The sequence below is a fragment of the Bubalus kerabau genome, chromosome 10 (assembly GCF_029407905.1).
Source record: "Bubalus kerabau isolate K-KA32 ecotype Philippines breed swamp buffalo chromosome 10, PCC_UOA_SB_1v2, whole genome shotgun sequence".
NCBI lineage: Eukaryota > Metazoa > Chordata > Mammalia > Artiodactyla > Bovidae > Bubalus > Bubalus kerabau.
Window position 1 is genome coordinate 19,902,830 of NC_073633.1, and position 22,353 is coordinate 19,925,182.

Sequence of the window (22,353 nt, forward strand, 5' to 3'; positions counted from 1 at the left end):
AATGAGGATAAGAAGAGAAATCAATAGAATTGAAAACAGAAAACCAATGAAACAAAGAGCTGATTCTTTGAAAAAAATCAATAAAATTACAAAACTAGGAAGACAAAGAAAAAATGAGAGAAGCCTTGAATTATCAATGTCAGGAGTGAAATTGAGGTTTCATGAAATTGAATGAAATTGAATTTTCATACAGATCCTACAGAGATCAAAAGGAAAATAAGGAAGTACTAAGAACAACTCTATACACATTTGACAACTTAGATGAAAAAGACCAATTCCCCCCAAAACACAAACTGTCACAACTTACTTAAGATGAAACAGATAACTTGAGTAGCTGATCCTATAACTACTAAGGAAACTGAATTCATAACTTAAAAACTCACCCCAAATGAAAGCATCAGACCCAGATGGTTTCACTGGAAAAGCCTATGAAACATTTGAAGAATTGACACCAATTCTACACAATCTCTTCCAGAGAGTAGAAAAAGAATTTTCATAACATATTAAACTAGTATTTCCCTGATACCAAAACCAAATAAAAATAGTAAAAAAAAATAAAACTACAAATCAGTTCTTATCATGAATATACATGTAAAAATCCTTAACAAAATATTAGCAAATAGAATTCAGCATTATATAAAAAGAATCATACACTACAGCAAAATGAATATTATTCCCAGGATGCAAGGTTAATTCAACACTTGAAAATCAGTTACTATAATCCACTTTAAAGTCTAAAGGAGAAAAATCACTCACTCAGTCCTATCAATTATTCCAGGAAAAGCATTTGACAGAATTCAACATCCATTCTTGATAAAGACTCCTAGAAAAAGAGAAAGAGAAGGAAACTTCAACTCAATACAGAAAATCTACAGCTAACATTTTACTTACTGGAGAAAGACTGAATGCTTTCTCCCAGATTTCAGGAACACAGCAAGTATTTCCCCTTTCATCACTCTTAGTCAACATAATGCAGAAGTTCTAGTGAGAGTATTAAGGCAGGAAAAGAAAATTAAAGGCATAATGATTGGAAGAAACAAACAAAAATGGCACTATTAGCAAATGGCATGAATGTCTGCCTAAAACCTCAGGGAATCTACCCAAAAAAACCCTCCTAAAATTAAAAAGTAAGTTCATCAATGTTATAGTATACAAGATCCACATAGTAAAATCAATTATACCTCTATATGGGCTATGGTTTTTTCCTGTGGTCATGTATGGATGTGAGAGCTGGACTGTGAAGAAGGCTGAGCGCAGAAGAATTGATGCTTTTGAACTGTGGTGTTGGAGAAGACTCTTGAGAGTTCCTTGGACTGCAAGGAGATCCAACCAGTCCATTCTGAAGGAGATCAGCCCTGGGATTTCTTTGGAAGGAATGATGCTAAAGCTGAAACTCCAGTACTTTGGCCACCTCATGCGAAGAGTTGACTCATTGGAAAAGACTCTGATGCTGGGAGGGATTGGGGGCAGGAGGAGAAGGGGACGACAGAGGATGAGATGGCTGGATGGCATCACCGACTCGATGGACGTGAGTCTGAATGAACTCTGGGAGTTGGTGATGGACAGGGAGGCCTGGCGTGCTGTGATTCATGGGGTGGCAAAGAGTCGGACACGGCTGAGCGACTGATCTGATCTGATCTGATCTGATGGGCTTCCCTGGTGGCTCAGAAGATAAAGAATCTGCCTGCTATGCAGGAGATGTGGGTTTGATCCCTGGGTTGGGAAGATCCCCTGGAGAAGAGAAGGGCTACCCACTGCAGTATTCTTGCCTGGAGAATTCCATGGAAAGAGGAGCCTGGGAAGCTATAGTCCATGGAGTCGCAAAGAGTCAGACAGAACTGAGCAACTAGCACTTTCATTTTTCATTCTAGCAATGACCGTGTGAACACTGAAATTAAAATGCCATTTTAAATTGTTCAAAAAATGAGATACTTAAGTGCAAATCTAACAAAATATGAGAAGACTTGTATGCTGAAACTCAAAACCCTAGTGAAAGAAAAAAAGTTTAAATAAATGGAGAGACAGATTGTGTGAATGGATTGGAAAGTTCAGCATGGTAAGGATGCCACTCATTTTTAAACTAATATCTAAGTTTAACGCAGTTTCTATCAAAACCCACAAAGATTTTTTTTTTGTAGACATAGCCAAGGTTTTTTTTATAAAATTTCTATGAAAAGGCCAAAAAGCTAGAATAATTAAAACAATTTTAAATGAGAAAAAAGTGGAAGGGGGACTTCCCTGGCAGTCCAGTGGTTATGACTCCATGCTTCCAGTGCAGGGGCATGAGTTCAATCCCTGGTCAGGGAACTAAGATCCCACATTACTCATGGCATGGCCAAAAAAAAAAAAAAGGAAAAAACTGGAGGAATTAATCTACTTAATTTTCAAGATTTATTAAATAGCTACATTAATCAAGCCTGTGTGCACTGAAAGAGGCATGAACATTAGATCAACAGAATAGAGTATCCAGAAATAGATAGATCTCCACATATACACCTAAATGATTTTTTTACAAAGGTACAAAAGCATTGGAGGAAAGATAGACTTCTCAAAATATAGTGCTGGAGCAACTGAACATCTATAGGTTAAAAACAAACTCTCAACCTTAGCCTCACAGTTTATGTAAAAATTAATTCAAAATGGATCATGGACTTAAAAGTAAAATGTAAAACTATAAAACTTTTAGAGAGAAACATTGGAGAACATTTTCCAGTCATAAGGCTAAACCCAGAGTTCTTCGTCTTGACAGCAAAGGCATCATCTATAAAAGGATTAATTGACCTTCATCAAAATGAAAAACTTGTGCTCTACCAAAGTCCGCATATATGACAGAAGGCTAGTAACTAGCATGCATAAAGAGCTCTCAAAATTCAACGGGAAAAAAGAAAAGGAAATAAGAAGGTATCCAGTGAGAAAACAGAAAAATGCATGGGGTGACATTTCGCCAAAGAGGATGTAGTGACGGCAGATAGAGATGTAGAATGTCATTAACCATAAGGGAAATGCAAATTAAATCCACCACGGTGAAGTCAAAGTCGCTCAGTTGTGTCCGACTCTTTGCGACCCCATGGACTATACAGTTCATGGAATTCTCCAGGCCAGAATGGTGGAGTGGCTAGCCTATCCCTTCTCCAGGGGATCTTCCTGACCCAGGAATCAAATTGCTGCATTGCAGGCAGATTTTTTACCAACTGAGCTATCAGGAAAGCCCACCATAAGCTACTCCTATAATACATACCCATTAGCATTTCTGAAAACAAAAACAAAAACAAAAAAAATTACAACACCAATGCTACCAAGGATAAAGAGAAACTCAATTATTTACATATTTCTGGGGGAAATGTAAGATGGTATGGCCTCTCTGGAAAAGAGAGAGTTCCTTTGAAAACTAAACACACAGCTTCCATACAATCTAGTTATTGCAGCCCTGGGCATTTATCCCAGAGAAATGAAGACTTCTGTTTACATAGAAAGCTATATAAGAATTCTTATACAGCTTTATTCATAATAGCCAAAAACTAGAAATAACCCTCCATGTCCTAGAACGGGTGGAATAGTTAAACTCTGGTACACCTGTATCATGAAATACTACCCAGCAATGAAAAGGAGGGAGCTATTGATACAACTGGGGTGAGTCTGCAAAGAACTGTGCAGAGTTAAATTAGACAATCTCAAACATTTACATATTACATGATTCTACTTATACAAAATTCCTAAAAGACAAAATTATAGAAATGTAGAACACAATCATTGTGCCAGGGGTTAATGAGGGACTGGGGGCTGGAGAGAAGTGTGGGTATAAAAAAGCCAACATGAGGGATCTTTGTGGTGATGTTCTGTATGTTGACTGTGTCAATGTTAATATCCTGGGTATGATATTTTACTATAATTTTGTAAGATCTTACCATTGGAACTGGGTGACGGGTGTACAGAATTTCTCTGCATTATTTCTTATAACTACATGTAAATATACAAGTGTGTGAATGCTCAGTTCACTTCAGTCATGTCTGACTCTATGGACAGTAGCCCACCAGTCTCCTCTGTCCATGGGATTCTCCAGGTGAGAATACTGGAGTGGATTGCCATGCTTTCCTCCAGGGGTCTTCCTGACCCAGGGATTGAACCCGTGTCTCTTGTGTCTCCTGCATGGATAGGCAGGTTCTTCTCCACCAGTGCCAGCTGGGAAACCCAAATATACAAGTGTCTCAAACTAAAACCTTCAGTTAAAAAAAGAGAAATAATGAGCTAGGGAAAATATCTGTAGCAAACATGTGAGGCATGGAATAACACTCATTTTACAAGAAGTTTAATATAAATATTTTTTAAAGTTTTAGTAAATCAATAATTAAAATAGTAAAATTCCCCAAGAATGACAGGGAAATAGATGTGGATAGATAATTCAAAAAAAGGAATACAAATCACTATTTGAATTTGGGAAAATAAATGTTTAGTAGCATTCAAAGGAATATAGATTAAAACTATAATAAGGTACAATCTTCCTCCTATGAAATTGGCAAAAAAAAAAAAAACAAAACAACTAAAAGAATATGTATCCAAAGGTGACTAAATTACATGAAAAAAGTGGTCTTGTACACTTGTTGGAGTATGTAAATTTGCCAGTTTTAATTGTGAAAAATGTTTCTAACTTTTGACCTGGTAACCCAACTTCAAGGAATCCATCTGAAGAAATATCAAAATGTAGTCAAAGATGTATACCCAGTACTGTTCACCCCAGCTTTGCTTGCAATCGAAAAACTTAGGAAACAAGACAATGTTTAACAATTGAGAATGTTTTTACAGTTTATATAGTACATACATACAATGGAATATACTATCTAAAAATCATGGTTTTGAGAATATTCACTAATAAGAAAATGTTCAAGATATTATTAGTAAAGAAAAAAATATACTAATATGTCACTAAGCGATTCTCTGAGGGTCACAGGTTTACAGATTTTAAAAATTTGGTTTCTACTTTTCTATTTCAAAATTTCTAAAATAAGTTTGCTTTCAAAATTTGGTAACACAAGAATAATGTTCAGTTCAGTTCAGTTCAGTTGCTCAGTCATGTCTGACTCTTTGCGACCCCATGAATCGCAGCACGCCAGGCCTCCCTGTCCATCACCAACTCCCGGAGTTCACTCAGACTCACGTCCATCGAGTCAGTGATGCCATCCAGCCATCTCATCCTCTGTTGTCCCCTTCTCCTCCTGCCCCCAATCCCTCCCAGCATCAGAGTCTTTTCCAATGAGTCAACTCTTCACATGAGGTGGCCAAAGTACTGGAGTTTCAGCTTCAGCATCATTCCTTCCAAAGAAATCCCAGGGCTGATCCTTTCCAGTCCAAGGGACTCTCAAGAGTCTTCTCCAACACCACAGTTCAAAAGCATCAATTCTTCTGCGCTCAGCCTTCTTCACAGTCCAACTCTCACATCCATACATGACCAAAGGAAAAACCATAGCCTTGACTAGATGAATCTTTGTTGGCAAAGTAATGTCTCTGCTTTTGAATATGCTATCTAGGTTGGACATAACTTTCCTTCCAAGGAGTAAGCATCTTTTAATTTCATGGCTGCAGTCACCATCTGCAGTGATTTTGGAGCCCAGAAAAATAAAGTCTGACACTGTTTCCACTGTTTCCCCATCTATTTCCCAGGAAGTGATGGGACCGGATGCCATGATCTTCGTTTTCTGAATGTTGAGCTTTAAGCCAACTTTTTCACTCTCTACTTTCACTTTCATCAAGAGGCTTTTTAGTTCCTCTTCACTTTCTGCCATAAGGGTGGTGTCATCTGCATATCTGAGGTTATTGATATTTCTCCCGGCAATCTTGATTCCAGCTTGTGTTTCTTCCAGTCCAGCATTTCTCATGATGTACTCTGCATATAAGTTAAACAAGCAGGGTGACAATATACAGCCTTGACGTACTCCTTTTCCTATTTGGAACCAGTCTGTTGTTCCATGTCCAGTTCTAACTGTTGCTTTCTGACCTGCATATAGGTTTCTCAAGAGGCAGGTCAGGTGGTCTGGTATTCCCATCTCTTTCAGAATTTTCCACAGTTTATTGTGATCTACACAGTCACAGGCTTTGGCATAGTCAATAAAGCAGAAATAGATGTTTTTCTGGAACTCTCTTGCTTTTTTGATGATCCAGTGGATGTTGGCGATTTGATCTCTGGTTCCTCTGCCTTTTCTAAAACCAGCTTGAACATCAGGAGGTTCACGGTTCACATATTGCTGAAGCCTGGCTTGGAGAATTTTGAGCATTACTTTACTAGCATGTGAGATGAGTGCAATTGTGCGGTAGTTTGAGCATTCTTTGGCATTGCCTTTCTTTGGGATTGGAATGAAAACTGACCTTTTCCAGTCCTGTGGCCACTGCTGAGTTTTCCAAATGTGCTGGCATATTGAGTGCAGCACTTTCACAGCATCATCTTTCAGGATTTGAAATAGCTCAACTGGAATTCCGTCACCTCCACTAGCTTTGTTCGTAGTGATGCTTTCTAAGGCCCACTTAACTCCACATTCCAGGATGTCTGGCTCTAGGTCAGTGATCACACCATCGTGATTATCTGGGTAGTGAAGATCTTTTTTGTACAGTTCTTCTGTGTATTCTTGCCACCTCTTCTTGATATCTTCTGCTTCTGTTAGATCCATACCATTTCTGCCCTTTATCGAGCCCATCTTTGCATGAAATGTTCCCTTGGTATCTGTGATTTTCTTGAAGAGATCTCTAGTCTTTCCCATTCTGTTGTTTTCAACTATTTCTTTGCATTGATCGAAGAGGAAGGCTTTATCTCTTCTCGCTATTCTTTGTAACTCTGCATTCAGATGCTTATATCTCTCCTTTTCTCCTTTGCTTTTCACTTCTCTTCTTTTCACAGCTATTTGTAAGGCCTCCCCAGACAGCAAAAAAAAAAAAAAAAAGAATAATGTTACAAGTATTTAAATTGAATATAAAACACAGTTTAATATTTTAGGTGATTTTAAAAAGGCATTCATGGGGACTTCCCTGGTGGTTTGGTGGTTAAGACTCCATGCTTCCAATGCAAGGGATGTGAGTTCAATCCTTGGTCAGGGAACTAAAATCTCATATGGCCATGCTGCACAACCAAGGAGTAAAAATAAATAATTTTTTTAAAGTCATTCATAATCTTAATTATATAATATCTTTGTTTTTGCATGTTGTCTTCTACATCATTATTTCATCCTGAATTTTTTCGTACATACAACCTGAAAAAATTGTACAATAATCACTCACATATTTGCCATTTAACGTCTAGCATTAACATTTTGCTTATTCACTTGATCACGTATCCATCAATCCATCTTATTTTTTTTATGCATTTAAAATTTAGTTTCAGAAATCAGTGCCTTTCACCTCTAAATACTCCAGCATGCATATCCTTAGCCAAAGTTCAATATTTACTTATTTATTCTAATTTTTTTAGTTGAAATTTATACCCAGTGTGTGTTAAGTCACCCAGTCATGTCTGAGTCTTTATGACCCCATGGACCCCAGCCTCCTCTGTCCATGGAATTCTCCAGGCAAGAATACTGGAGTGGGTTGCCATTTCCTTCTCCATTATACCCAGTGTCCGTTCTTCTAAAGATTGTCCATTTCTTCTAGGTTGTCCATTTTGTTGGCATATAGCTATTCATAGTAGACTTTTATGATTCTCTGTATTTCTGTGTTATCAATTGGAACTTCCTTTTAACTTCTCATTTTATTGATTCTGTTTTTTTTATTGATGAGTCTAGCTAAAGGCTTACCAATTTTTACTTTTTCAAAGAAGCAGCTTTTAGTTTCATTGATCTTTTCTATAGTTTTTTTTTTTAGCATCTATTTCATTTTTTTCTGCTCTAATCTAATCATAAGATTTCTTCCTTTGTACTAAGTTTAGGTTTTGTTTCTTCTTTCTCTAGTTGCTTTAGATGTAAAGTTAGGCAGTTATTTGAGATTTTTCCTTTTCCCTGAGGTAAGCTTGTATTGCTATAAAGTTTCCTCTTCAAATTGCTCTTGCCAAGTCCTGTAGGTTTTGGATCATCATGCTTTCATTTTTGTGTCTTTAGATTATTTTTTATTTCCTCTTTGATTTATTCAGTGATCCATTAGTTGTTTAGTAGCCTATTTTTTAGCATCCACTTTTTTTTCAGTTTTTTCTTTTAGTTGGTTTCTAGCCTCATCGCACTGTGGTTGGAAAAGATGCTTAATATGATTTCAAGTTTCTTACATTTACAAATGCTTGTTTTGTGATCCAGCATGTGATCTATCACAGAAAATGTTTCATGTGCACTTGAAAAGAATGTGTATCCTGCTGCTTTTGGACAGAATTCTCTATAAACATCAGTTAAGTCCACTTGGTAACCTACTGTGGTACTCCCATCCCAACAGTCATTCAGTTCCAGCAATTGTCCAGTCTACCAACCATCTCCTGCTTTATCACTCTGCCATGACTCACTTCTCTCTTTAGCCAACTTAGAATGCATGGTCCGTTCTTACAACTTTCTAAACATCCCATCTTCCTTGCCCCCACACTCTATGCATTATACTCATCTGGCTAGTTAAATCCAACTGTCTACAACCTTGATGCCTGCACTAAGCAGCTGAGCCATGCTGACAGGTCCCACTTTAAAGCTACAGTCATCTGTTGCAGGTAACAACAGGCTTTCCAGAGGTGGTGGTTTTCCCACCCTTCAGAACAACATTTCATACCTTCTTGTCTCTCCTCAAACCTCAACAGCCATTCTGCTCCTTTCTGCTGCCGCTGGTGACCTTGCCTCACATTTCCCTCAAAAGCAGATGTCCCCTCCACCAAAGCTACCCACCTAACTTTACCTATCACCTGCTTCTCCCTTCTCTTCTGTCACAAAGGAAGAAGTGTCCTTTCCTGTACTGAAGACTAAGCCTCTATTACAGGACCCCAGGCCTCTGATTTTCTCCCAGATTCTGTCTCTTCTCCATCTAAGTGCCTCCCTCTCCTCTGGACCAGTTCTATCAGCACACAGACATGCTCTGTGTCTCCTGACACTTCTAGGAGGATACCCACTCCAGAGAGGTGGCTCTACCCTGATCATACAGGCCTCCCAGCTCTAGCTCAGGATGGTACCATCAGCCATGCTATCTCTTCCTATTTTTCAAGCATTAGAAAGCATTGTTGGGGGAGGGAGGTTGTTGTTTGCTTGCTTTTGTCATTGGCCATGGGGCATGTGGAATCCTAGTTTCCTGACCAGGGCTTGAACCCAAGCCCCCTGCATTGGAAGCACAAAGTCTTAATTACTAGATCACCAGGGAAGTTCCAGAAGAGGTTGCTATTTATCCTTCAAAACATCTAGCGTCACTCTCTCCAGAGGTAGCCATCCATCCTCCTTGTTCCTGAGGTTCTGATCACTTTTGTTTTAAGACATCTATTTCCACGGACCACAGAGAGGCTGGTTTTTGTCACAAACTTAGAAGTCTGGAGAACCACAGAGATGAGTGGGAGGAGTGCACTGGTTCTCAGAGCTAGATTCTTGAGAAATGTTGTGAAATTAGTCAAACCAAGATTTGCAGGAGATGAATCTCGCTGCCGTTCGGTGTAGGCTTCTCAGGATCTGAGAAGTGAGGAAACACCTCCATCCTTCAGGCCAGGAATCCATGGGTTCTGATACCAGCTCATGCCTTTCTGGGCTGTGTAACCTTGAGCAAATGACATAGCGTCTCTGAACCTCAGTGTCTTCATCTGGAAAGTGAAAAGAATCATAAGTACCTCAAAGCAGATTCTGCTGCGAGAATGAAACCTGTGTCAAGCTCTGGGCACCTGGTGAATGCTCAGTTCTGACTGGTTTTCTCTCTGCTTGGTTATTGGGCCAGCTGGACGACCCAGGCAATAGTGGGTGTGTAAAGACTGGGCTATCTATAGGTTGGGACCTCATTTTGCTAGTTTCTCATCAAAGAGCTCCTACCTCAGCAGAAAGACTGCTTCTCCCACATTTAACCCTTTTGTTATCCCAGAGTTCTTACCATGAATGCCTTTCCTAAACTTCACAACTTCAACAAAGCCTAAACTGGAGCCTCAGGGCAGAGAGGGAAAGAATGTAACAAACCATCAACTAAGGCTGTCAGAAGATGCACGGCCCATGTCACTCTTCTTATAGGACATAAAGGTGACTTGTCCACAGTCACCCAAATTGTTAGTCTCAGAGCTAGGATGTGAGTCCAGTCTCTCCTCTGAGTCCCAGGCAAGACTTGTAACACTTTCAGAAGTCCATCAGCAAGACTTAGGACATTCCCAGAGAGTTGATCCATTTCTTTTTACAACTAAGATCTACAAACTAAAATCTAGTCTATCTGGTGGTTGACACAAAGAGCGAATTTTATTATATGCAAATTTTAAAAGGGAGGAAAAAACTTCCATGTAGGTCATCTCAGTTACCAAGTGGTTTAGGGCTTTCCTGATAGATCAGTTGGTGAAGAATCCGCCTGCAATGCAGGAGACCCCAGTTCAATTTCTGGGTCAGGAAGATCCACTGGAGAAAGTATAGGCTACCCACTCCAGTATTCTTGGGCTTCTCTAGTGGCTCAGTTGGTAAAGAATCTGCCCGCAATGTGGGATACCTGGGTTCAATCCCTGGGTTGGGAAGATCTCCTGGAGAAGGGAAAGGCTACCCACTCCAGTATTCTGGCCTGGAGAATTCCATGGGGTTGCAAAGAGTTGGACATGACTGAGCAAATTTCACTTTTAGGTCTTTTGTTTTTCTCTTGTTACTTGGGTTTCTTTTTCATAAATCACCACTTCTGTCTCTTGGTAGTGGTTTTCACTTTCCACTTTGTGACGTTCTTTCCATCATTTGAGTCTTTCATGACCTGTGAAACATACAGGCAGTTGTTATCACCCCCTTTCTACAAGGAGTGTGAAAGTCAGATAGATCCAGGTTCAAACCCCAGCTCGGTCACTCGACACCTGTGTCAGCTTGGGCAGGTTACCTAACCTCTCTTGAGCCTTGCTTGCCGCAACTTTAAATAAAAATGTCTGTAATAACCTTTCTCGGTAGGCTGTGGTGGGGATTGAGTCGAATGCATTTCCCAAATGTCCTTGATGCTGATAATCCTCAGGGCACTTGTTAAAACACAGATTCCTGGGCCCTGGTCCAGAGCTCCTGGATCAGAATTCCCAGGGGTGATACCTGGCAGTCTGTCAAGCCCCAAGGATCCTTTCTAGGGAAATTTGGGAAACACCAGGCTGATTGGCACGGAGCAGCTAATATTTATCAAGTACTTATATGTGTTCAGTCTTTGAAATGGGGATAACGATGACCATCAGGATTATTCTGGGAAACGAGCAAAATAAGGTACAAAGTCCAGCAAACAATAAGTTTTGTGTGTGTGCCGGTATGCCGGTATCTTCACTTGTCTGAATTTGTCAGGAATCTCTCAGGCCAAAATGGAGACATCTAGAGTCTCTCTCCAAGGGATGTCCCTCCATCCGCCCAGCCCAGTACCCCTGGGTAGCAGGCTTCTCAATTTTCCAGATCCCAAGGACCAAGCCTCATTTAACCAATTTGGTTTCCAGGCTCTTCTCGGACCAGTCACTATGGTCAAAGTTTGGAATATGCTGATTGACCAGGACAGGGTCACTTGCGCATCCCAGGAACCACAGAAGTGGGGGTCAGCCCCATCTGAACTTCAGGAATGGGAGTGGCCCATATCTGTGTTGAGTCCTTTCGTTGGTCCCTTAACCAATAGCAGCTGATGTTTGGTGGGCAACTCCATTGATGTCCCCTGCATCAGCCTCAACAATCACAGACCGTTAGCAGTCCACAGAAGCCCTGTCAGGTTTGAATCTGTCTCTGGTCTTTCCTTTTGCTGGCATATTTGTGGCTACCTTGAGGGCCTCAGTCAGGCAGATGAAGCCTCAGACCTGCCCTCATCTGTCTCACCATCTCCAGTCCTTGGCCCCGCTCACCCCTGGTCCAGCCGGCCATAGGGGCCTGTTCAAGGGCTGGTCCCGGGACTCAGGGCTGCCATTGTCCAAAGCTGCTTATTAGGGACCCACTGTGGGAATCTTTCCAACCAAGAACAATGAGTTTCTGAATGAGGATAAAAACAGCCTTTGCAAGTCAGCAAATGAGACAAACTGAACTGCTTATCCCCTCTTCCCTCATCTGCCTGGCTCTTTCGATGTAGTACATGAGAACAAGGTCTCTTGTATCAGAAAGACAAGTTTGAGGCTAGCTGTTTCACCTCTCTAAGCCTTGGTTTTGTCTGAAATCTGTATGAGGATTGAGGGAGGCAGTAGATACAGCACATTACACAAAGAAGGAACTCATGATCAAGAATCGTCACATTGCTCTCTCCATCAAGAAATTCACACCCTTTTCTAGGATGATCAACCTCTCAGACACTACCAGGAAGGCAAACCCACTGTGAATATTGAAACACACAGGTGAACTCCAAAGTCACAGAAAACAGATGTGTCACGCACTCACTACATCCTGTCCTCCCAAGACTTGGCTGTGTTCTGGAAGACATTACACCGTGTACATCCTACATCTCATGACAGCTGGCTTCCCTGCAACCACAGGATGTAGCTGTGAGAGACGTGGCTCTTCAGAAGCCCAGGAATGGGAGTTTGGGCTCTGCCACTGTCTTGCAGGATGACCTTGGGCACATCACTTACCTTTCCTGGGTTGGTTTCTTCTTTCATCAAATGAGAGGGTTGGTTGAGGACTAGGTGATTTCTAAGGGTCCTTCTGTCTCAAGGGTCCATCCTGTGGCATTTGCTAGACCTGGTGGGGAAACCTGGCACCAAGGGTGAGCAGGGGTAACTGCTTCAACACAGCTGGTTGCAGCTTGGGGGAGGAGGAGGCTGGAGGTACTCTGGTGTGTGTGTGCATGCTAAGTTGGGTCCAACTCTTTATGAATCCCTGGACTGTAGCCAGCCAGGGTCTTCTGTCCACAGCTGGGAAAGTATATCATTTCCTCCTTCAAAGGAAAGTTGCCATTTCCTCCTTCAAGGAAATAAATTCCCATTTCTTCCTGACCCAGGGATCTTCTGCACTGGCAGGATTCTTTACCACTGAGCCACCTGGTAAGAGGGATTCCCTTGTAGCTCAGTCATAAAGAATGCCTGCAATGCAGGAGACTGGGGTTCGATTCCTGGGTGGGAAAGATCCTCTGGAAAAGGAAATGGCAACCCACTCCAGTATTCTTGCCTGGAGAATTCCAAGGACATAGGAGACTGGAGGGCTGTAGACCATGGGGGTCGTGATAGTCGAACACGACTTAGCGACTAAACCACCACCACCTGCTAAGAGGGCTGGTGCTGGAACCACAGATCCCTGGTTTATTCTTGATGCTGCTTTTATCTGACTGCATGACCTTGGGCCTGTCACTCTCTGAGCCACTCATATAACAAGGATTATGGCACCTATCTAAGATGGCTGTGAGGATTCAATCACGTCAATGAGATGCAATACCAGGTATCCAGCAAGAGCTCAATGAGGAGCTTACTGCTTCCCTCCCTCTGGTTGAGCTTCCTCTTCTACTTGCCATACATGACTAAGTTTGGTGAAATGGAAATAGCCCAAAGAGACCTAGGTTTCACCCTGCCTCCTGCTCTTCATACCTCCAAGTCACTGGACCTGTTTTCCTCATTAGTAAAATGGGCACAGTGAGACCTTATCTCAAGGGCTGATGCGACTGCTTAATGCCTGACACAGACAGGTTTTTCCTCCCTGGATCTCATCAGCATCAACCCACCCACCACCATCCATTTTACAATTTATTTCCAATCTATGTGAAATTAACTGATTGTTAAAAGCCCTCATAAGAGTCAGTATCAGAAAACCTGAGACCAGCGTCTGCATTTCACTCCACTCCCACGTTCCTTTCTCAGCTCTGGGAGGCAGGGCATACCTGGCCATTCTCACAGTCCTGATGCCAGGCACAGCACCGGGCCTCTGGGAGGCCACCTCCCCAACCTACACCTGGAGCCAGAAAACGTCCATCTGCTCCAAAGAAGGGGGCAGGAGGTATCTGGGCCACCACCCAGAGGGTGGGGTGGGTCAGTCTCTCCTGAGAAGCACCTTTCTGCTGGAATTGCATAGGATCTAGGGCTTGCTGTGAGGTTCAAGCCCTTATGGCTGAGAATGAATTTCTGTATATGTATCAACTACCACAGTATGTGGGATGATCTTTTTGGAAAACATAGAACCTTGCACATGAGACTTATAAATGTCAATTTTTGGTACAATGACTCCTAAGCATTTGGACTATCAAATCCATAAAGAGTGTAACACAGTGTCTAGTGGTTAAGTTGAAAATAACCTGAATATCTTACCATTTGGTTAGAATTAAGTAAATTAATGGACTACTACATAGCCATTTCAGGTATATGCTTTTAAAGCCTCTTTAGAGGGAGAAACAAGCATACTTAACGCTAAATGAAAAAGGAACAGATTTGTTTTGTACATTCCTTTGGTTTTCCTGTATTCTTTTTATAGTCTGAACAACAAAACAATAAAATATACTAAAAATAAGGTCCCAAGGCCAGCTTTTTGGTGTTTAATAAACCTTTTTATGCCTTTATCTTTTTAAACTCCCATCCCCCACCGCTTCCCTGCCCAAATCCAGTCTTTAATGAAGACTGCACACCAAGTCTTGAGTTGAGACCCAGAGTAGCCAAACTTCATCAGGTTACAGATCTTGTAAGAAAAACTATTTTATCAGGTAACCAACGTGCAACTTCCTGCCCCCCACCCCCGCCCCCCGGCAGGTTATCTAGATGGCATCATAGACCAATGGCCCGTTGGACTCAAAAGAAGCCACCCCAAAAACAATTGTATAAAAAGATTTATTGAAATTTATCAATGACAAACAGACATAAAACTCAAAAGTTTGGCTCTTCTGAGGGGGGGGGAAAACCGGTGCAGATGTTCTTTTATACAGATGAAACATGGGCTAGGAAGTCACGGGTCACTTGGAAAGCAATCCAGAAGAGGGACAGGAAAGCGAGCCTGTACATTCACTAGGAATTTGCAGTCACTTCAGATCTCCACTAGGTAAGAAAATACAATTTTGTGTTAAGTTTTTCCGTGCTCGGGTGTATGAAAAAAAAACCCAGCCGACATGCAGCAGTGTGTCCTGTGCCTAGGTCTGTAAAAATGGTCTAGGCCGAGCAGGACGCGCAGAAGAATTCTCCTGTCATTTTGTAAAACAAAGCGTTCTAATATTTTACACAATAAGATAGGGACAGTTTTGTTTTTTTATATCTTTGAAAGAGGATGAAGTTTGAGGGTTTGCTTCTTCTCTTTTAATTAGAATTACTGAATCCATTTTACTCCTAAACTCTGAAGCCTGCTGTTTCCAGCTCTCTGGCTCATCACTCAAGAGTGACATCAGAGTCTTCTCAGGAGAGCAAAGCCCACCACCGTCTGGGAAGAGAGAAAGGGGATGGAAGACAGGGAAGGTCCCCAGACCAGTGCCAAGATTCGCCTTTAGGTTGCTATTTACAAGCCAAGGCGCTTGCTGCCTCTAGCAGGCCCAAGAAACGTGAAAATCATGGGATCCGGAACAAGAGGTAAGACGCGGCTGGTGCTCAGCCCTCCTGGGCTTTGAGAAACCAAACTGAGGCCAGCTCTGGCCTTCCAATCAACTCAAGAGACTTGGGAAGTATCAGGAAATGTCAGAGATCTCCAAATCGTCCTCTTTGAGGGTAAGGAACAAACGTTCACTTATGTGTACTCAGCTATTGCATTTACAGGGACAGAACCAGACACAAAGAAAAATTAGGGGAAAAAAATAAAGAGTGGCAGTAAAAATAGTATTTTATTCCACCCCCTCCCACCCTCCCTCCCCCCACAACCCCCAGTACACTTTTCCCCTCTCGTTCCCACAGCAACGTTACAATCAGAAAAAAATAAGTTTCAGGGGGCGGGATTTGGGGGGGTACGGGTAAAAACAGTCAAATCACAATAGGAATTTTTCAAAATAGGTTATTCCACTTAGTCATCGTCTTCTCCCTCATCTTCAGGTTCTCGTTTTCGCTTCTGACCCCTTTCTTCTTCTGGAAGAGTAAAGAAAAGGCATTCAGGTTAGACATGGATCTCGCCTCTGACTCCGTCCACCCGCCAGGAAAGCAGGGAGCCCAAGTCTAGGACGCTCTGCTGCCCCTGGCAAACTGAGGCCTAGTCCTCAGGGCCCAGCAATCTACCATGACCGAAGGGGTCAGCCTGCTACCCTCGGAGAGTAAAAAGGCTGCCATACCACCAAGCTCCTCTTCATCTTCCTCATCGTCTACTTCCCCGTCGTTATAACCTTCCTCATCCTCCTAGAAGAGAAGATGACATTGGATTTTAGGAACGCCCGGGCCTCGGGACATGGGGAAGAAGCCACTTTCCCTGATGCTGAGCTCAGAAAGGTGAGGGCCAGCCTCTCAGCAGCCCCAAGACTTGGTCAGGTGAATCGAAAGCAGAGGTTCTTTTATATCCAGGACCACCTTTAATGCCTCTGTAGAAAGCTTTGAACCTCTTTTCCAGGAAACACCCATATCACACACAGTATCTGCAAGAGCGGGGAGTGGGGGTGGATTCTGCGCCCAGGTTAAGAATTCCTGACCTGAAGTCCTTGTAACTTGGGCAGCTCTGCAGCGTGCCCTCCCAGGGCAGTGAGTTCCCCCCAGCGACTCTCCATCACATGAAGCAGGCCGGACTTTCATCTGCCCTCAATCTAGTTTTGGTTCAAGGGAAAACCCCAATCCAGATTCCGTGGGTGAGTCCAGCCTTACCCTACCCAGCCCCTTCACTTCCTTGCAAACTTGGATCACTTGGAGGAGAGGGAAAATGCGATGTCCTCCCCTCTTCCCCGTCTCGAAGAAAATCACTTCCAGCTCCTTGAGATTCAGCAAGGGGTGTGAATTCACCCTCAACCCAGGACCACACTTTATGCTGCTTCTGGGGGTCCAGGCTAGTTGAATCTGCATGATACTGTTCCTGAGGCACCAGGCAACCCATTGTTTAAAAAGAACTTGGCAATAGACTTCTTTTTGTCAAGGGAAATATCCTTTCATAATGTCACCAAATAGTTCCTTAATCAGTCTGTTTGCTAAGACTGTGTGTGTGTGTGTGTGTGTGTGTGTGTGTGTGTGTGTGAAATCTGCAGATGGTTAATGAGATTACAGAAGAAGAAGGAAAAAAAAAAAAACAAAAAACACTCCACCACCACCCAATCCCAAAACAGAAACCCTCTGCATTCTGGAGGCTCCTGTGACAGGAAGAGCAAGTCCATTAGCCAAAATGCCTTACTGCCCCGTCCTGGGGCGGGGGCGGTGTGCTGTTTTGCTGTCTCTATTTTTAAAATACATAATATTCTTCAGCAGTGAACTCAGCAGCCTACACCTGGGCAGGAGAGACACCGGCAGCACCTCTCGGGGGGAACCAAGCGTACGTCACCAGCTTTTCCTCTGACCCTGAGCTGCCTCTCCCCAGCATGAGGGGCCAGCCAGGAGGTCCCACCTGAGAGGGCCTGTGTGGCCGATAGGCGTCCGTTCCCTTGATGGGGAGAGACAGGAAGCTACGGGAGAAGGCAGGTACCTTCCATGCTGTCACCATTTTAAACCTCTCTCCGTCTAACTTTTGCAGTCAGATTTAGAAAGCTGACAAGTCAGAGAAAATGACTCTGCTCTAGAAAGACTCAGAACATCCATCCAAGTACAAAACCAGGCACACAGAGCCAGGACCTTGAAGGGTGTGAAAGCCTAAAATAGTAAGTGGTCAAACACTCCCTGTCCTTAGGGATTTTACTTACAAATTATTTTATCCTCTTAACAATGCAGTGAGTTGCTCCCTATTTACAACCCAGCTATAAAATGACACCTATAAAGAAACAGGCTCAGAAGGTCAAGCAACTTGCCCAGGGACACACAGCTAGCAAGTGGTAGAAATGGGCTGCACCCTGTCACAGACACATCCCAGACCTCGCTAAAGAAGAATGCCAGCCAGCGTGTCAGGATAACGGCACTTTATCCGCCGTGTGGGGGACCCTTGCCACCCTCTGATGTGGAATCCAGCAGTGTCTTATCCTATTACCCACCAGTCCAAGGCAGTCCTTGATTCTTCCCCAGCATACTGTTAAGTGCTGAGTATCTAAATTAACACGCAAAAAGGTGGAAAATGGGGATGTGGATTCTCTAAGAACTGATTCTTACATGGAAACAAATGCCAGGCTGTCCCAGCAGAAGAGTCCCCTCCTTACTGGCCTCCAGAACCCCCTCCCTCTTTTCCAGGGCTGACTGCAAGGCTTGCCTCTCCAAATCAGCCCAGTAACAGGCCCTAAAATGATTCAATACACACTCAGGGCTCCTGGCTGCTAAGGCCAATCAGTCAGGCAGTTAGTGGGACTGATTTAGACGCAGCAAAGCAAGTAAGGGGGGCTCCAAGAGATGGTCCCCCAGCCCAGCCCAGCCCAGCCTCTTACCTCTTCCTCTCCACTCACGTCCTCCTCTTCCCCTTCCTCCTCCTCCTCCTCGTCCTCCTCGTCTTCCACTACCTGAGCATCTTCATCGTACTCTTCCTCTGCGAGTGGAAATGGGGACAAGAACAAGGGCGTGGTGAGCTGACCCCTTTCCCACAGTACAGGCCCCAGGTCGCTGGGCCTGGCACAGGAGATGCATTCCTTGATGTAGGGGCCACGACTCCCACACCCACCCAGTTCACAGCCTGGATGCTTTAATGTGACTGAACACACCCTGAAGTCATCCTAAAAATAAGCATCCTAGAATGACCTCAAAGGTAAACCCTCTTCCCAAGGATTCTGAAAAGGAAAGATCCCACATGGAGTCTAAGATGGCAGAGAAAATGCCAGCTCAGGGAGCCAAGTTACAGGGCCCAGGAAAGCCAAGAAGTCAACTCATTCAGAGAGAGCATTGAGCCAAACTCCACAGGTGAGGAAGCCGAGTCCCAGAGGGGAGAAGTGACTTGTTCAAGATCACACAAGGAGTCAGTTACAGAGCTAGGCTCAGAAGCCCAGTCTCAGGATTTTAGTCCTAAGACTTTTCTGTCCCAGCACAAGATGGAACAACTGGATGTCTGAATACCTAGTAAAATATTCCCACCTAAGAAGGGATAAGCACTCTCATCTGTGAAATATTCAGGCAAAGTCTCAACCCTCAACTTCGGCCACAAAGCCCTGCACGGAAGTGGCACTGAGCTGGCAGTGTGGAGAGGAGATGAGACGGGAGGTCCTCCTTCCTTTTCCTTCTCTCCTTCCTATAAGTCCCTGACTCCTTACTGTGCCACTAGGGAGCCCAGTGTGCTGCCTACAACCTCCTCTGCTTCCAAGATCCCTGGGGCTCCTGAGTCCTCACCCCCCAGGTCCTGCCATGTGGTCCTATGGGTGGCAGCCACCAGGGGGCCCCCCAGTCTCTCCAGCCATGACCTCATCTCCACCACTGGACCCTAAATGAAAAGAGGGGACCCTCACGCCTTGCCCCACCTTCCTCTATCTGCTCATCTCCTCCCCGTAAGCAAATCCAAGTGAGACATCGTAGGATCTCATTTTGGGGAGGACTTTGGAAAAGGGAAAAAAACTGAAAGGAGGATTCAGATTTTTTTTTCTTGATGTGGACCAATTTTAAAGTGTTTTAATCTGTCACATCTTTTCTGTTTTGTTTTGGCTTTTTGGCTGCAAGGCATGTGGGATCTTAGTTCCCTGACCAGGGATGTCCCTCAGATGGTTTCTAAGGAGCTACCATGCAGTTGGAGAACCTCGGGTGTCTCTCTGGGCTCAGGTCCTTTTATTTAGGGGTGTCAACCAATGAGACAGACCATTGTTTGTCTACAGCAGTAAACAAAGCAGACGGCCTGCCCTCCTCCAGAGCTCTAGAAAGAGGTCGACAGCTCTCAGGGACCAGCGACGCCCAGTCTGCCCCCCGTAAAACCCAGCCTGGCCTCTCCCTGGCGCCACCCACCATCCTCATCCTCTTCATCGTCGTCCAGGCCCTCCACGTAGCCCTCGGCATCTGAGTCGGGGGCCTCCTTGTCGTCCCGGTCGTAGCCATCAAGATACGTGAGCTGCGGAAGGAGCTTGAACACGTTTTCTCGGTAGTCGTTCAGGTTGGTCACCTCACAATTGAAAAGGTCTAGGCTCTTGAGGTTTTCTAACTTTTTCTGCAAGGAAACAGCGAAGTCAGACAGTGAGCGGGATGAGGAGACAGGTGGGGGTGACGTGAGACTCACAGGTGAGGAGCAAACCCTGGTTTGGCTGTGCCTGGCTGTGTCACCCCTGGCTGGGGAGCCTCCTGTTCATCCATGTGAAAGATGGGGGGTTGGACCTGAGGATCTTCAAAGCCTCACCCAATGCCAACACTTCTATTCTGCAATTAAAGCCTCTGCCATAACACTGACAAGTTTGAAATTAACCCGGGGCTTTCTTGGTGCCTAAGCCAAGAGCTCTGGAGCCTGCCCTGTGTCTAAGGAGCCAGAGAGGAACTGAAAAGGCCACAGGAACGCAAACTACCTCCTTCTGGGAATAATAATAATGGCAATTAATACTGCACTTTGTATTAACTCAGTTTATCCTCAACAGACTGATAAAGCAGAAATAATTATTAGTTCATTTTACAGAATAGTAACCAGAGGGCAGAGAACTGGGTTTTGATCAGGCAGTCCAACTTCAGACCTGTGTTCTTACACTCTCCAATACTGCCTGTCAAAAAGGACAAGAGAAAAACCAATGAAGGATCCAGATTTTGTCCACAGTACTTAATACCAATGGGTTTAACTGACAGGCTCTAGTCCATGTTACACTTGTTGGCAGCTGGATTCTGAGGCCCAGGAAGTGAAAGGGTCACACAGCTAGCAAGAAATTGCTACATCTTTCCAGTTCCCTCATCTTCCAGGAGGAGGTATCCCACCTCAGGCCAAGTCCCTGTTCCAGTGGGGCCAGGCCTAACTGGTGATTAAAGCTACTGTCCCTCAAGGTCAATGTCAGGAACAAGGTCATTCTCTTGAGATTGGTCATTTTTAGCAGGTCAAGGGTAGAGAGGGAGTCTGGGCTGTGGGCTGGGTGGGTGAGGCCCGCCTCTCCCAACCAAAGGCGGTTCCCCACTGTCAGGAGTGAGAGAAACACAATAATCACACTGATAACCAGGGAAGAAATCAGACAAGCACGAGTATTCTAGGCCAAAGGAACACTGTGTGTGTGTGCACGCGTGTGTATAGTCTCCATAACTTGCCTCCCAAAACACACATATACAGAACTTCAAAGATTTTTTTTCAGTTTATAATAAAATTATGAAATTGAGGTTTCTAGCTAGATAAATAGAATTGCTTTCCCCTAGGAGATCAGAAGAAGTCCTAAAATTAAGTTCTATGGGAAATCTATTCTAGTAGCTGACCACATGCCACAGATGGGCAGGTAAAGCCCGAGTTTGGAGGAGAAATGCCAGCCTCCCATTCTGCCACAGAGGCACATCAACCAGCCCCTCAAATGTCCACAAAGTACAAGGAATGCTTTTTGGACAAGAACCCAAACTGAGAGATACCCCAACTGGTACCCTCTATACCCAGAAAAGGGAAAGGTGCAAACTTGGCCAAATATCCTTATGGCCCTTTCCTGATCCTAAGGGGATCAACTTATGAAGTAATTCTTATGTATATATTTATGCAAAGTGTCAGTTTAATGCAGTAGTATTTCTATACTTCAACAAATAGAAATCAATGATTAATTAATCAAAAATTAATCAGTGGTACATCTTACAGTTGATTTCCTTAAAGTCAAGTGAATACAGTCATTCGGATATGGGTAACACAGAAATCGGAGAAGGCGATGGCACCCCACTCCAGTACTCTAGCCTGGAAAATCCCATGGATGGAAGAGCTTGGTGGGCTGCAGTCCATGGGGTCGCGAAGAGTCGGATATGACTGAGTGACTTCACTTTCACTTATCACTTTCATGCATTGGAGAAGGAAATGGCAACCCACTCCAGTGTTCTTGCCTGGAGAATCCCAGGGACGGCAGAGCCTGGTGGGCTGCCATCTCTGGGGTCACATAGAGTCAGACACAACTGAAGCAACTTAGCAGGAGCAACACAGAAATTGCTATTCTGACCATGACCTGCCCTTTTCTAGTGAGTGTATCATGAAGTCTGGGTGTGCTCAGCTCTATGTGGACAAGCAAAGGAGGACATGCTGCCCAGGTCTTTGAGTCCGTGGTCACCATCATAGCCAGGACTGCTGACCAGGGTCACTCTTCTCTACACCCTTTGGAGAAGCGCATGGGGCTCCCGTACTACATAGCTTTCTGTCATCCCAGGGGACCCGCATCAGGACCGACCCACCTTCAGAGGCACCAGCCTCTGGGCAGTGACCCAAGGAG

The 22,353-nt window shown here is 43.9% G+C and overlaps 1 protein-coding gene and 1 long non-coding RNA gene across 8 annotated transcripts in view; one reads left to right on the plus strand and one right to left on the minus strand.

Annotated features, from left to right (window-relative positions):
- LOC129620963 (uncharacterized) overlaps positions 1-16,170 on the plus strand; it is a 33,101-nt gene extending 16,931 nt beyond the window's left edge. The window contains exons 3-5 of one of the 3 annotated variants that reach the window (XR_008698954.1): positions 14,929-15,041; positions 15,336-15,559; positions 16,013-16,170. This is a non-coding gene — a long non-coding RNA (uncharacterized LOC129620963). Of the gene's footprint in view, positions 1-14,928; positions 15,042-15,300; positions 15,560-16,012 lie in introns of those variants that run through there. The other 2 variants (XR_008698953.1, XR_008698955.1) reach the window with 2 other exon arrangements.
- ANP32A (acidic nuclear phosphoprotein 32 family member A) overlaps positions 14,818-22,353 on the minus strand; it is a 39,035-nt gene continuing 31,499 nt past the window's right edge. For 3 of the 5 annotated variants that reach the window (XM_055536824.1, XM_055536826.1, XM_055536827.1), the window contains exons 4-6: positions 19,946-20,144; positions 18,454-18,551; positions 14,818-16,309 (exon numbers count right to left, since the gene is read on the minus strand). In XM_055536824.1, the coding sequence (XP_055392799.1) occupies positions 16,133-16,309; positions 18,454-18,551; positions 19,946-20,144 (474 nt within the window). In that variant the 3' untranslated portion in view covers positions 14,818-16,132. The remainder of the gene's footprint in view (positions 16,310-18,453; positions 18,552-19,945; positions 20,145-22,353) is intronic. The other 2 variants (XM_055536825.1, XM_055536828.1) reach the window with 1 other exon arrangement.